At 34.8% G+C, this 12,778-nt stretch overlaps 1 protein-coding gene across 8 annotated transcripts in view; it reads right to left on the bottom strand.

Annotated features, from left to right (window-relative positions):
- PAPOLA (poly(A) polymerase alpha) overlaps nt 1-12,778 on the bottom strand; it is a 61,346-nt gene that overhangs the window by 21,534 nt on the left and 27,034 nt on the right. For all 8 annotated transcript variants that reach the window (XM_060620710.3, XM_060620709.3, XM_060620712.3 and 5 more), the window contains exons 8-15: nt 12,160-12,249; nt 11,931-12,069; nt 10,307-10,379; nt 8,864-8,984; nt 7,824-7,908; nt 2,802-2,855; nt 2,166-2,285; nt 741-850 (exon numbers count right to left, since the gene is read on the bottom strand). In XM_060620710.3, coding sequence (XP_060476693.1) covers nt 741-850; nt 2,166-2,285; nt 2,802-2,855; nt 7,824-7,908; nt 8,864-8,984; nt 10,307-10,379; nt 11,931-12,069; nt 12,160-12,249 — 792 coding nt within the window. The remainder of the gene's footprint in view (nt 1-740; nt 851-2,165; nt 2,286-2,801; nt 2,856-7,823; nt 7,909-8,863; nt 8,985-10,306; nt 10,380-11,930; nt 12,070-12,159; nt 12,250-12,778) is intronic.

The following is a 12,778-nucleotide window of genomic DNA, read 5'->3' as shown; positions in this document are numbered from 1 at the left end:
ACTGTTACAGCTGAAGGTTCTTAGGGGAAAAACTCCTTATTGGGGACAGGTGAAAATGACATACACTAAATTTTTTTTTTTTTTTAACGGGGAGAAAAGGAGATGTGTAAGAGGAAAAAAAGAGTCCCTATTCATCACTCTCTCCATGTGTATTCACCATCCTCTTGGAAAGTTGTGCACCTATACATACACACACACACACACACACATACACAGAACAGCCTTAGGTTCTGTGAACTACACCCACCATGTGCACTTTAGTTAAACTGGACTACCTTCTATCTCGGGGTATAGGTTAATGTGAAATGTAGCTCTAATCACCCTATTCTCTACCCATGAATCAACACTGGAGTCGATTATTTGACACAGAGAATAAAATTTCCTCAAGTTACCAGATGTCTAGCTTTGAAAATGTCTAAAGTTCAACATCACTGAGGCAGTCAGACACAGACTCAGTCCTTCACACAATCAATACTCAAGTGGCATCCAATTTTATAAGTAATTGTGAACAAATTTTAAATGGTCCTCCTTAACTTTAAATCTACAATACAAAAAAAATCATTTTTATCTTAGACATGACCAAAACTAATAGCTAATCCCAAAACATTAAGATTATTTTGATAACCACTGTTCAATATTCCCAAGTAAATTAACAGTTACTGCAAATATCGCTATGGTATACATGAAGACAAATTCAAATATGCAAGTTATGGGTTTTGATCATCCAAGTAGAGATATACCTGTATCTGTGAAAGACTGAATATCATAGGTGAGATCAACACTGAGATTTTCAGAGTTTTCTGTTTTTTTAAACACTAACCCAATCACCCACATCGTGCGAAATTCTTCCCTGCAAAGTAAGAAAAGCGTTACTAGTTTATTTCATGAAAATGTTATCAATGTGGTTACAATCTGAGGTACGTGAGAAAACAGGATACAAATGTATGAGCAAACTAAGTTCTAAACCCGAACCCGATCACTACTCCAAGCCCCCCCCATGCCTGTCATTCCCACCCCTAACCCTGACCCTATATAAACAGGGTGCTGATGACCAACGTTAATGACCCGAAAGTACCAAAGTACAAAAAAATGACCCGAAAGTACCAAAGTACAAAAACTATGTTCAAACTGAAGAGGGAAAAGGAATAATGCATTTTAGAAAAATCTGAAACAAAAAAGGTGATTCTAGATATAAAAATTTAACTAGAACTTAACATACATTCCTTAAAATGTTACAACTCAATCAAAAATGTGGCACGGACAATAATGTGACTACAGCATAACAGGAACAATGGGTGATTCAGCTACTTTTGAATCTCTATCAGTAGACTTAATAATCTACTGAAAATATCAGTCTTTTAGTAATTTAGATTACAGCCACAAAAAATTATAAAAAGCTCAAATATACAACTCATTTACAGGATTGCAACAGGAAATAACCTGTATAAACAAATCAGAATAACAGCTAAACCACTGCAGCATAATCTCAAATGATCAATTACTTCTATTTTTCAATCTTTCTTTAATGCTACTTTATTTTTTTAAAGCTCGCTACTCAAACTCCCTTCACGTTCCAAATGCAACAAAGTATAAAGCAAAGTAGATTTTGTATGAGTAATAATACAGCAACCACTGAACCAGAAACTGACCTATAAAAGACTCTTAAAAGAAAAACATGAGCCTTTTATTAACAGATCTTCTCAATGTTCCAGAATCCATCACAAATCGGATTTTTGCGAGGTCAAATGAAAGCATGTTCTTTTTTAAAAAATTAAGATAAACAGCAAGACATATTTAGTATAGCAGCTATTCTAACAAGCACCGCACAGTAAGGTGGGGGTGGGGGTGGGGGTGGGGGGGAGAAATGTAAAGAAATGCTAAAAGGCAGATCTGCATAATTTGAACTCTAATTAGTTCATAGGTACCTCATCATTAGACTATTATCAGAGAAAATTTATTTGAGCATTGATTTTTCTCAAGAAACAGTTTTTCTCTTCAAGGTTTCTGATGCGGAAAACCTAAACTATAAATCTCAAATTGGTTTTGTGCCTTATCTGATCAACGGAATAAGGACACTAGTTATTAAAAATCGACTATAAAAAGCTTCTGTGAGTAAAAGCTGAAAGGGAGAGGAGGAAACTAGATGAAGGTAGAAGACTGCTTACTTGTCAGGATTTTCTTTGGGTGCTGGAAATGACTGGGGATTCACATGAGCCAGTGTAATAAATTCATTCTTCTCCAAACTTCCAACCAGGATTCGGATTTTTGATTCCACCAAGCCCACCCTGAACAAATGTCACTTAGTATTAATGAAAATTCTGGTTAATTTAAAAAATAAAATAAAATGCACAAAGTCAAGTATGTTTATGCAAGGCAGTAATAGGAAGTTCACACTTAAACACATGTGAGAGCAGTTCAACCATCTGAACGTCCACAGATAAAACCAGTCTCATGCTCTAACCAAAAATGCTGATGCAAAAACTGAGGAAGGAGAACCAAGCCACATTTCAAACTAAGAAGGCTACAAAAGACATCCCCGCAAATATTTAAAGGATAAAAATCAGGACACTAAAACAAAGCACCTTAAATATACAGTTAATGATACGTGGATCCATAAGGGAAATAAAAGCGGAAATGGTGTATGGATCCCCAAATTCCTCTACTTCCATTTCAAGTAGTAAAGCTCGGCTTGTGAATCAAACCAAACTGGATGGGAGGACAACCTTCTCCCATCTCCTACTGTGCTCTGTAGCTATCTGATTTTTGCTTATTTTTTCTGTAAAGTCTAATCTTATACTCACCATTCTAGGCGCTGTTTTTCTGTTGGCGCACTTGCTAGAAGTACAATATAATGCCTTTGGAGATAAAGACAACATGCTATTTATTTTATTTAACTGCTTTGTGCTGGATATTAATACCATAATGTAATAGCTTTGCGACAGTTACAGATCAGCATCAATTTAGCAAGGGGGGATCGCAATCTCAGTATGTCCATAAAATCATAAAAGCTAATTTTCACAAGTTTCTAACTATTGGTGAGTTTAATTCTTCTAAAAAAAAAAAAAAAAAAAAAGAGTGATTTTATAAATAATTACCCCAAAGCAGCTTAATTCAAGGACAATGAATAAACATGAACTGATGGGTTTGGTCCAAAGACTCCGATGGAGTACTTTCTGTCTATAAGCTGCTCACTAAAATATATTAAGACAAAATTGTTTTAATTGAAGTAACGCACCATGGCTTTGGACACAAAAACAGGATCACTAAATACACATATTCTACCAGTAAGTTCAAAACAGTTCAAACACATCATGCTTTTTAACTCAAATTAAAAGGTAGCAAAAATTAAACTGAATACTGAAGGTAGGCCTCGGGATTTTTTTCAAGGAAGAGTGTAAAACTTCTATTAAAAAAAAAAAGCAGACTTCACAAACGTGAGATCAACACAGAAATCTGATTTTTATGCGGAGTCCAATTCCATCAGAGAAAAGGCAAGTTTTCATTTCACAAAATACCATCGGAACTAAATACCTATTTTTAATCTTTTTAAATCAAACTATTTACAACTAGAGTATAATCCATATAATTTTATAATACCAAAAAACTTTCATCCAATATACTCTTCTACAGAACCCATCTCAGAGGTGCTAGAAGCCAAACTTCTCACCAGAAACTACCTCACAAAAAGCAAACTCACACCATTACCAAGGATAGTTACTAGTTTGGAAAGCTGGGGTATGATGAAAATTTTTAAATTAGTTTACTCTTTTAAAAGGCTGAACCCCTTATCATTCACATCTGACGAATGAGGTTTTCGGGCCTGACCTAGGCCAGGAAAAAAAAACTACTAACCCCACTTCAAATTAGTCATCTGGAAAAAAAAAAAAAAAGAGAGGGAGAGAGAAAAAACATTTAGGCAGGGGATAGAGAAAATTTGGCAAGTTAAAAAACATTTTTTAACCATTCTTCCTTAAAATATTCCATTTGTTTGCTTATTATTTACGCTCATTAAGTATTTAAAAAGTAGTCACGATTCTTCATGGCTATGTAACCCAGGTGCGAGACTTGTGTGCGTCCTCTGAAAAATAACACCTCTTACTGGCAGGGGAACTGTGAGGTCCAAATGAATTGGCTTCAAGTACTTATAAACTTAAGGGAACACAGGCAGCATATTAAATGTGGAAACACGGAGACAGGTACGTGAATATGCAGCTCAAACCATACAGACCAGTACTTCCTTCACCACCAGTTTACTTTGTTCTGCATTATTTGGATCAAACCAAACAGGACAAACACAGACGGCCTAAGTAAATAAGTTAATAAAAGTCACATAAAAGCACTAAAAGCTCATGCATCTTACGAACACAGAAACTCACTCAGAGCCCTTAAATGCTCTTAAGTGCACTAAAATCCTAACAAGCTCAGTCACCTTATTTCCAGTCCCTGGGAGATTGGAAATGGGCAACAGTTGTTTTTTTTTTGGGGGGGTGGGGGGTGGGGAGAGAAGATGGAGAAAGAGCTCACAGAAGTCTAACAACTTACAACAGGAGACAACAAACTATAAAAGCAGGCATGTACACAAAAACAAAAAAAGCAAAGATGTCTGCATTCACCTAGTACAGGGGACAAAACTCTCAGTCTCTAAACTACTCTTACAACACTATTAAAATGGATGTTCTTAATCACCGCCTTAGTCTTCAGTACAACAAATGTTCTCTATTTACAGAGGCAAAACATACAATCCATTGGAACATAATTTTGTTGGCAATTTAAAGTTTAAAATTTCAAAGTTTAAAGAGTTCAAACTGGTTCTTATTGCAATGTGGGGGGGGGGGGTGGGGCGTGGTAATCTACTCTTGTTACATCCTTCACTCAGCCACATTTAAGCAAATTTAAAGTAGAAGATATTAAATACAGTAATTACATTCAACAGAAATAACCTGCCATTAGGAATCCATTTATAAAACAAAGACTCATCCAACTAAGAAACAGAAACCAAATCCCAACCGAGTTTGTTAACAAAGTTTTAAAAACCAAAACTGGTATTCAATTCCTAAGATCTGTACCAGACAATAGAAAAACCAAGAAGTATTTCAAAATTTAGACTACATATATCTTCTTATTGCTGTCCTAAAGAATGTGATGCCCTATTTCCAACTGCTACTATAATTTGCTTAAGATGTTCAAATGCTTTCAGGAGACACTTTTGAAGCCTTAATGCAATGGTCATTAACTTGACCCAAACTTAAAGTATGTTTCCCCCCCCCAAAAATTTTTTTTTCACTATCAAAATGTATCCCATATGAACTGAAACCTACTTAAAAATTCCTAAGAACAATTTAGTTGCTTTTATTACCTAATAACTATTTCCAACCAAAATATAGTATGTAAGTAGGTTTCCTGGCCATTTCATCAGAATATTGTACTTAGGTAAACTACAGCTCAGATATGTGCACTGAAAAATATAATCATCTTAGAGAAAACTCCTCACAATTCCATCTTTAATTCAGAAACAGAAGTTTACAGTTTAGTATTTTAAGTTTTTAAAACATTTTAAGGCTGATTATTCTATTCACACATACACCTTGAAATTATAATCCTACGCCCTAGAGAACATGTTGGCCCCTCCCTGTTACCCCTCCTCCTTTTTCCAATTGAAATGGAACACCTGAATGAAGTATTCACATTTCCTATGTCAACGATGATTACCTTTATTGCTATGTGTCAACCTGAATTATCTTAAAGGAAAAACATGAGAATTATCTTCTTGTAGCTATTTAAAATTGAACAGAGTGAGGTTATCCCTTTTTCTCAAAGAACACTGAGATCATCTGGAAGATGGACTCGTCTGCTTTATAAGACAAATGAAATCTCCCCCATGGTTCCCACCCTTCCAAGAACGACAGGCAGGGGTATTACAACCTAAGATCCAATACATAACCAACGGCCCTGGTTTCAGGACACACTAAGCCAACTCTGACTCAAGAGACAACTAAGGATTTCGATTCAGTTGTACAGCCCACTTGGGGGGTATTACACGTGATACGTTAAAAGAAAAACTTCAAACCTGTGACTACCTGCACGTTCTAATGATAGTAAGCACTAGACTATTCTAAAGAAGAACATTTGGGAGAAGATAAAAATACAAATAGGATTTGGAAGATGAAACCAGCCCATTATTGTCATGCTTTCAAATCTGTTTTCCCAGGACTCACAGCTAAAATTTAAATTTTTCTGATAGAATGCCCTCTATTTGTTGCTACTTCCTCATATCTCATCATGCTTGAAGTCATTTTTGATCACCTAAAATGATCTGTTTCAAGAGAATTCAGTAAATAATCTGTAACCTTTTAATCAGTCCATTGAAGACCTTATAGGGACCATTTGGTGTCAGTTAAAGGACAGCTCAAAACTTTTAAAAGAAAAAAGATTAAGCAAGGTTTAAAAAAAAAAAAACCTTCAAAGCTCTAGTAATGCAAATTTATTCAAATAGATGACACTATCAAGGTTTCAATTTCAACAATTAATCTTTCTTCAAGTGAAGGAAGCCATTTCAGAAATCTCATTCTACCCACCTCGAGTTCTACCAGGAAGTGATAGGAAGAATGAATCTAATTTCGTCTTTGATTCTCAGGGATTAAGAGATGCTGATACTTTTCTACAAAACCAGTTTCTTCCTTATTCTCCATACAAGTAATTAAGTACTTTGATGTTGTAGTTTTTAAAGTATCAGAATATATGTTTATTAGTTTAAATGTTCAAAAGGTACTTCCTCAACATTGGTTAAAATAAAAACAAAAACAAAAAAAAACAAAAAAAAAAATCTGCCAAATGGAAAAGCACAAACTTACGGGGAATAATAAACATGAGCATTCAATGTTATGCTATTTAAGTTTTTTACTGACAACGCAGTGCTCCCAGAACACAACAATTAAGCTGGCTCCATATTGCTTTTTCATGCAAAAGATACAGAAACAAAACACAGAGACATCATGAAGGTCATCATTCTTGTTTTTAATTGGGGAAATAGCATAAAGCAACCTTGCTTAGATTATTACAAAACACAATCCAACACAAGATCAAATGGTCAGGAAAGTTTCAAGCATTAAAGAAAAAAAAATTTTTAAGTGGGACTTTGGCAAGTTTTCAGCTCAGGGCAAATAAAAGTGCAAGTCCGTTTTTTTTGTTTTAAAAAGTAAGATTTATTATAACTTACAATTTTCATCAAAACCAACACAATCAGGCTTTTAACCTGTACTATGGTATTATCATTATATTAAAACCATTAGTAAAAAATATTACACCCACTTAGATCCCAAGAAAATTATTTGTAGCAATGTCAGAAGGGGCTTTATTAACACTAGGGGGAAACGGTAGGCCAATCGTGTGCTTTACCTACTGGAAACCCTTTCCTGACTCTATGTTGACATTTTACCAGCTCTGCCTATGTTTATATAGGATCTCAATGGTAAGTTTCCAGAGCTGGCTGGAAATAGTTTCCTAAGAGAGAACAGTAACTACAGATTTCAACTGCTCATTCCTTTGCCAAAGCATACAGATTGAGAGCTCAGGTGACGACTGAGACGCCTACAGAATGGATGTTGCTACATCCGTGGGAGTTGGGTTACACCAGGTAGCAAATGGTAGGGGCTACACTTCACCTCAACAAAGAAAAACTAAGGGGTTTACTAAAATCAGTACAACCTTTGTGACAGGAAGGAAAATTTAAACTACATTAGCCTAGCAAGAAGAGAGGTCACATATGCTACCATTAAACCATTACTTAAGAGAGTAACATGTCTGACATGCCTTAAAATACATACTTGTACTTTTGAAAGAAGTTTGGAGCTTCAAAAAGTTTGGACCACTCTGCCTTACTCAGCAAAATTTCATCTGTGATAGCAAGACCTAAATTAAAAACATATTAAAATGTTGGCATGCTTCGGTCTAACAATCTAAAATTTTAAAGATCTTAAACATACCACATGCATTCACTATAATCCTAAAATCATAACTTTAACAAATAGCAATTCTGGTCTATCGACTTTACAGCACAGAGATTCTTACATACATACACACTTCTCAAAAAGCTGGAGGATTTTTTGAGAGCCAGGTTTCTGGTAAATTACCATTACTCTAAATGCCATGCTCATAGGATGACTCTCTCCAAAAACTGAAGCACTGTCGTTAACCAAGAAAGAAAGATTTCCCCAAAGCTCTGATTCTTGCCTTTCTAAAAACAAGCTTCCTGATGTTCCTAAGCGACATCCTCCCATGAAGAGCCTCTTCAGACTACAGAAAAGAATCTTACACTTCTGAGTTTGAAGCAGGTAGTGGTACAGCTAATTCTGTTTCCTTGACTATTATCAAGCAAATCAAACAATCCTGTTTGAGCTACTTCCCTCAAAGACCTTTTCAGGCAATGAAATTAACAGTACTGCTGCGAATGGAAGTTTAGAGGTTTTTGCAAAATAATAGGCACTTTGGCCCAATCCCGCTCAAAGCTCTTTCCAAGTATATACAGTGCCTGCTAAAAAGCATCTCTCACGTCACCCAGTGGAGACAAACTGGTAGCATTTAAAATTGTACATGGCAATGGTATGGCACTAAAGCAGCCCGTAAAGGCACAGCCAAGGAGACAGCTTTAAACTGGTTAACTTTCCAGTATATAATCAAACATAATTTGCCTCAAAGGAATTGAATGGAGCTTTTCAAGTCACTTCTCAAATATATACCGTAATCAATCAATAAACACCAAAACCCACTGCAGTGAATGCTTTCTTCAATTTCAACTGTATAACTGGGTCTACAATGGTATGCAAATCCTTCGTGTATAAAGGAGAGCATAAGGATAAACACTTACCTTGTTTAAACTCCTCAACCATGACCATCCGTGTTGAAACGGACACATTGTACGTGGAGTTCTGTTGTGGGTATGCTGGTGTAATTATAGGCATAAGATGGTACCTATCACTGGGGTTTACCTACATACAACAACAGCCAATCAGTTTCTTCAAGTACATATGCAACAGATACTTGGACTTTTTACCCCTTGTTAAACTGAACCAATGATTAAATTTTATTTCACTCATAGCTGGAGTTGAGAAAGAAAAACCATGTAAGGAGACATTGTTTTTACAGAATTTCTTTCTAGAATCAGAGATTTGGTCTAAACTAAAGGTTTGCTTCAATCATTTGGGCATGACTATTCTGGCAACCTTAAACAGTGTACCTGTCGAGCAAAAAAAGTTCTAGTTGGGCATCTACTGATGTTTAGTTTTTCTTTTTTCAACAACAGAAATGGGGATGCACACATAATTATACTTTTCGGAAACGTCCTAACAGTGTTCTGTGCAAAACAAATTTTAAACAAGATGGAAACGTAGTTTTTAATGTACCGTTAACTTAAAGGAAGTATAAACTTATTAACACATGCGGAGACTAGGTTACCCATGGTGGTACCATTTTAAGAAAAAAATGAAATGACTTAATAACTTAATCTGTATACTAATGATACGTGACATATTTCCACAAAGGAAATGGTAAACTCACATCCTTCCAGAATTAAATGCTTGGGGTTTGGAAAACTTGAAAATACATAGCTTGATGTAATTAACAGAATTTAAAACTGACATTATTTTCAATACTGCAATAAGACAGCAAATTAATGTAGAAAATCGAATCTATAGACCTTAAAGTCTTATTGAAACCTATGTTTCTTTTATCAATTAAAAAATTGCTTGTTAACATTTAAACTGAGTAAGCGATAAAGGTCGTAATTTCCCATAAAGCAGAAAGAAGCTCTTCTTTTAGCCCAACCAGGTTTTTGTAATCTGAAATATCCCAACCAATTTTTAAAATTACATCATAATCAGAGCGATACTGCTTAGAAGTTATCTGCCACACGTAAACATTAGACAGTTCTCCTACCACAACCCAATTTTAACATTTAGATCAAATAAAAAAATACAGGGATTTTGAGTATCTTTTATTTTTTTTTTTTTAAGCACAAATGCCCACACAACTTTGACTTACAAGGTAGTTCTATATAGAATAAATTAAAATGTTAGTGAACTTGATATTATCAACTATGTACAATTAAATGGAGTTTACAGGGTACATAATTATGCTTCTCACATCAGAGGACAATTATAGTTGATGTTATCTAAAAAAAAAAAAAAAAAGTGTAATACGGACATGTCCACTCATACGTAAAAGGATGGGAAGTCTCCCTGAAGATTATGCAGATGATTTTTACTTGTTATTGCACAGTGCGAATTTGTAGGGGAAAAAATAATACACTAACCCTTGGGTCCCATACAGGCAAATTAAGATTGCATTCTTCAGGCTGTTTCAATAGCACTGGATTTGGCCATTCCCTGTTTAAAAAGATTGTAGCACTTGATAAGACTATTGGATATTACCATCTAAACGTATTTTGTTAAACATACAGCATTTGTGAATGTGATCCTTCTTCATTCATTTTGCCCTCTTGATATATATAATCTCTTACTCCTTTCTGTTGATGTTAACACCACTCAAAATACTTTTCCTCTATGAAATTAACTTAAACCATTTGGTAGCTTTCTTAGGCTGAAGTCAAAACATCTTCTCTGACTCTCCAAGAACTGATAAAGTGCTATTCTCTTTTTTTTAGTACTATCCCAGGACATTTGATGTGTTCACCTCAACCTTCAACAGGATCAATCCCTCTTGAAAGATAAAAATCCTCTCTTTATACTAGCTATGTCCAAAGACAAGTGAGGATGAAAAAGTTCACTCATTTAGGCAAAGGAATATGAATAATTACAGAAATTGATTTGGAAAATTTTTCTCTATCTCACGACTTAAAAGTTGTTAACATGAGTATGTGTAATGAAACCTTGTGACGCAAATACGTTGTTTTCAAGACGCATTCTATGAGTTAGCTACCTCAGTCCTTTATGGAAGTGTTTGAAAACTGGAAAACATTTGCCACCCTTAGTATCAAGCTTAGCTTTTTAGAAATATTGTTTGCTATGCATGTGTAACATTACAGAAATCCTGACATCCTGTAGTCAATCTCCTCAAAATTGATTATATGTGATTAAGTGCTATCAAATCTGTAAATAACAGAATGTGTACTGAAAAGTGTGGCATAGTTCTAAATTATATTCCCAATAACTCAAATTTTTATAAAAGTAACTAAAAAGAACTGTTTTTGCAGAGGGAGTAGGTACAGGGGTTCGTAGGTATAGAGTGGGAAGACAAATCTCTGATACCAATTTGATTAAAAATCAAGAAACTGAATCTTTTAGGCCAAAGCAACTAATATGAATTGGCAATAATTTTTTATCTTACTTTTCTAAAAGAAATAATGGTTGACAAATGTGAACATAATGAAATGAGGAAGCTTTAAGGGGAAAAAAAAAACTCTCCCGGGTCAATGACTAATCTCCGAGGGATGACAAATTGCCATTTTTTACACATTTATAGATATTCTTAAAAGCTTTTTATATACAATTACATTTTTAATGCTTTGCCAAAGATAAGTGGGCAACTGAAACAAAAAACAATTCCCAAAACTAATGACCTATAGGTTTAGAAGAATCCAAAGAGTAAAAGAAGTGGTATATATAAATTTTATCCAAAGTTCCTGAAACGGATACCATTCATTGGATTTTAGCAGACCTGACAGCTAAAATTCAGGGTTTATTTGCAAGATAAGGAAGCACAAAAAGCACCTGCCTTACTATCCTGGGAAAGCCAGGGAAAAGGAATGGAATTTAGGCTTGCCATTTTCTACACAATATGATCTCCCCAAGACTACCTAAACGGCTACATCATGAACTAAAATTTCAATCTGAAACCAGCTGCAGAAATGTCATAGAAATAAGACTAAACTTCAGTGTCTACAATCAATTTTATTTTAATATAATCTAAACACATACCATTTAGAAAATACCAAGAAAAATTTATGTACAAGAGTTGACGCTATTGCATTTGGATAAAGCTGGCAAGTTCTTGCTACTAGCATAGCCCAGGAAACACCACCGAGGAAACCTAATATATTGGAATAGATGTTGTGGCCTGTTGATAAGGGAAAAGCAAAAAGAAAAGTTAGTGTTGAACAAAAGTTTAAACATTTTTAATAAGCTAGCCAACAAATTCTGAACTCACGTTTGGCCCACAGTTTGATAGCTCTCAGAGTTAACCTGAAGTTGTCAATGTTTGGTACTAGATGTAAAATTTCATCGGTTACCCTGCAACCTGATTAACAGGGAGTGAAAAAACAGAACATTAAATCATCAAAAGTTTAATGACCATATTTCTTTTCAATTTTCTAAGACTGATGTCAAACTTAAATAAAAACATTTCACAGAAGCAGTCACATTAACTGATTTAAAAAGCAAATAAAAAACCGAAAACTTGTATCTCCTATCACAAGTATTACCATAAACCAAAGAGTCTGAACTATAATCTACCTAATCTCAAACTTTCATCAGATAAATTAGAACGTCTTCCAGTCCAGATATGCTGAGAAGGGTTTCATCCCCTTAAGTTTCCAAGAATTACTCTTTGAGAGCAAGGCAACAAGCAACGTAAATACAACAGTGTTCAAAATTAACCCCTTTAAACACAACATCTGAAAAGGTTACAAAGGATCATCATCATCACAACTAATTCGGTTATACAGTGAAACCTACACCACTAGCAACAGAGTACAGATGTCAGTCTTTAAATGTCCCAGAAAGAAAACACGTTGACAGTTCAAGATACCAGTGAATAAAATAAATTC

This window comes from Panthera onca, chromosome B3 (assembly GCF_046562875.1).
Source record: "Panthera onca isolate mPanOnc1 chromosome B3, mPanOnc1 haplotype 2, whole genome shotgun sequence".
Classification (NCBI taxonomy): Eukaryota; Metazoa; Chordata; class Mammalia; order Carnivora; family Felidae; genus Panthera; species Panthera onca.
This window is presented reverse-complemented; position numbering and strand designations above follow the sequence as displayed.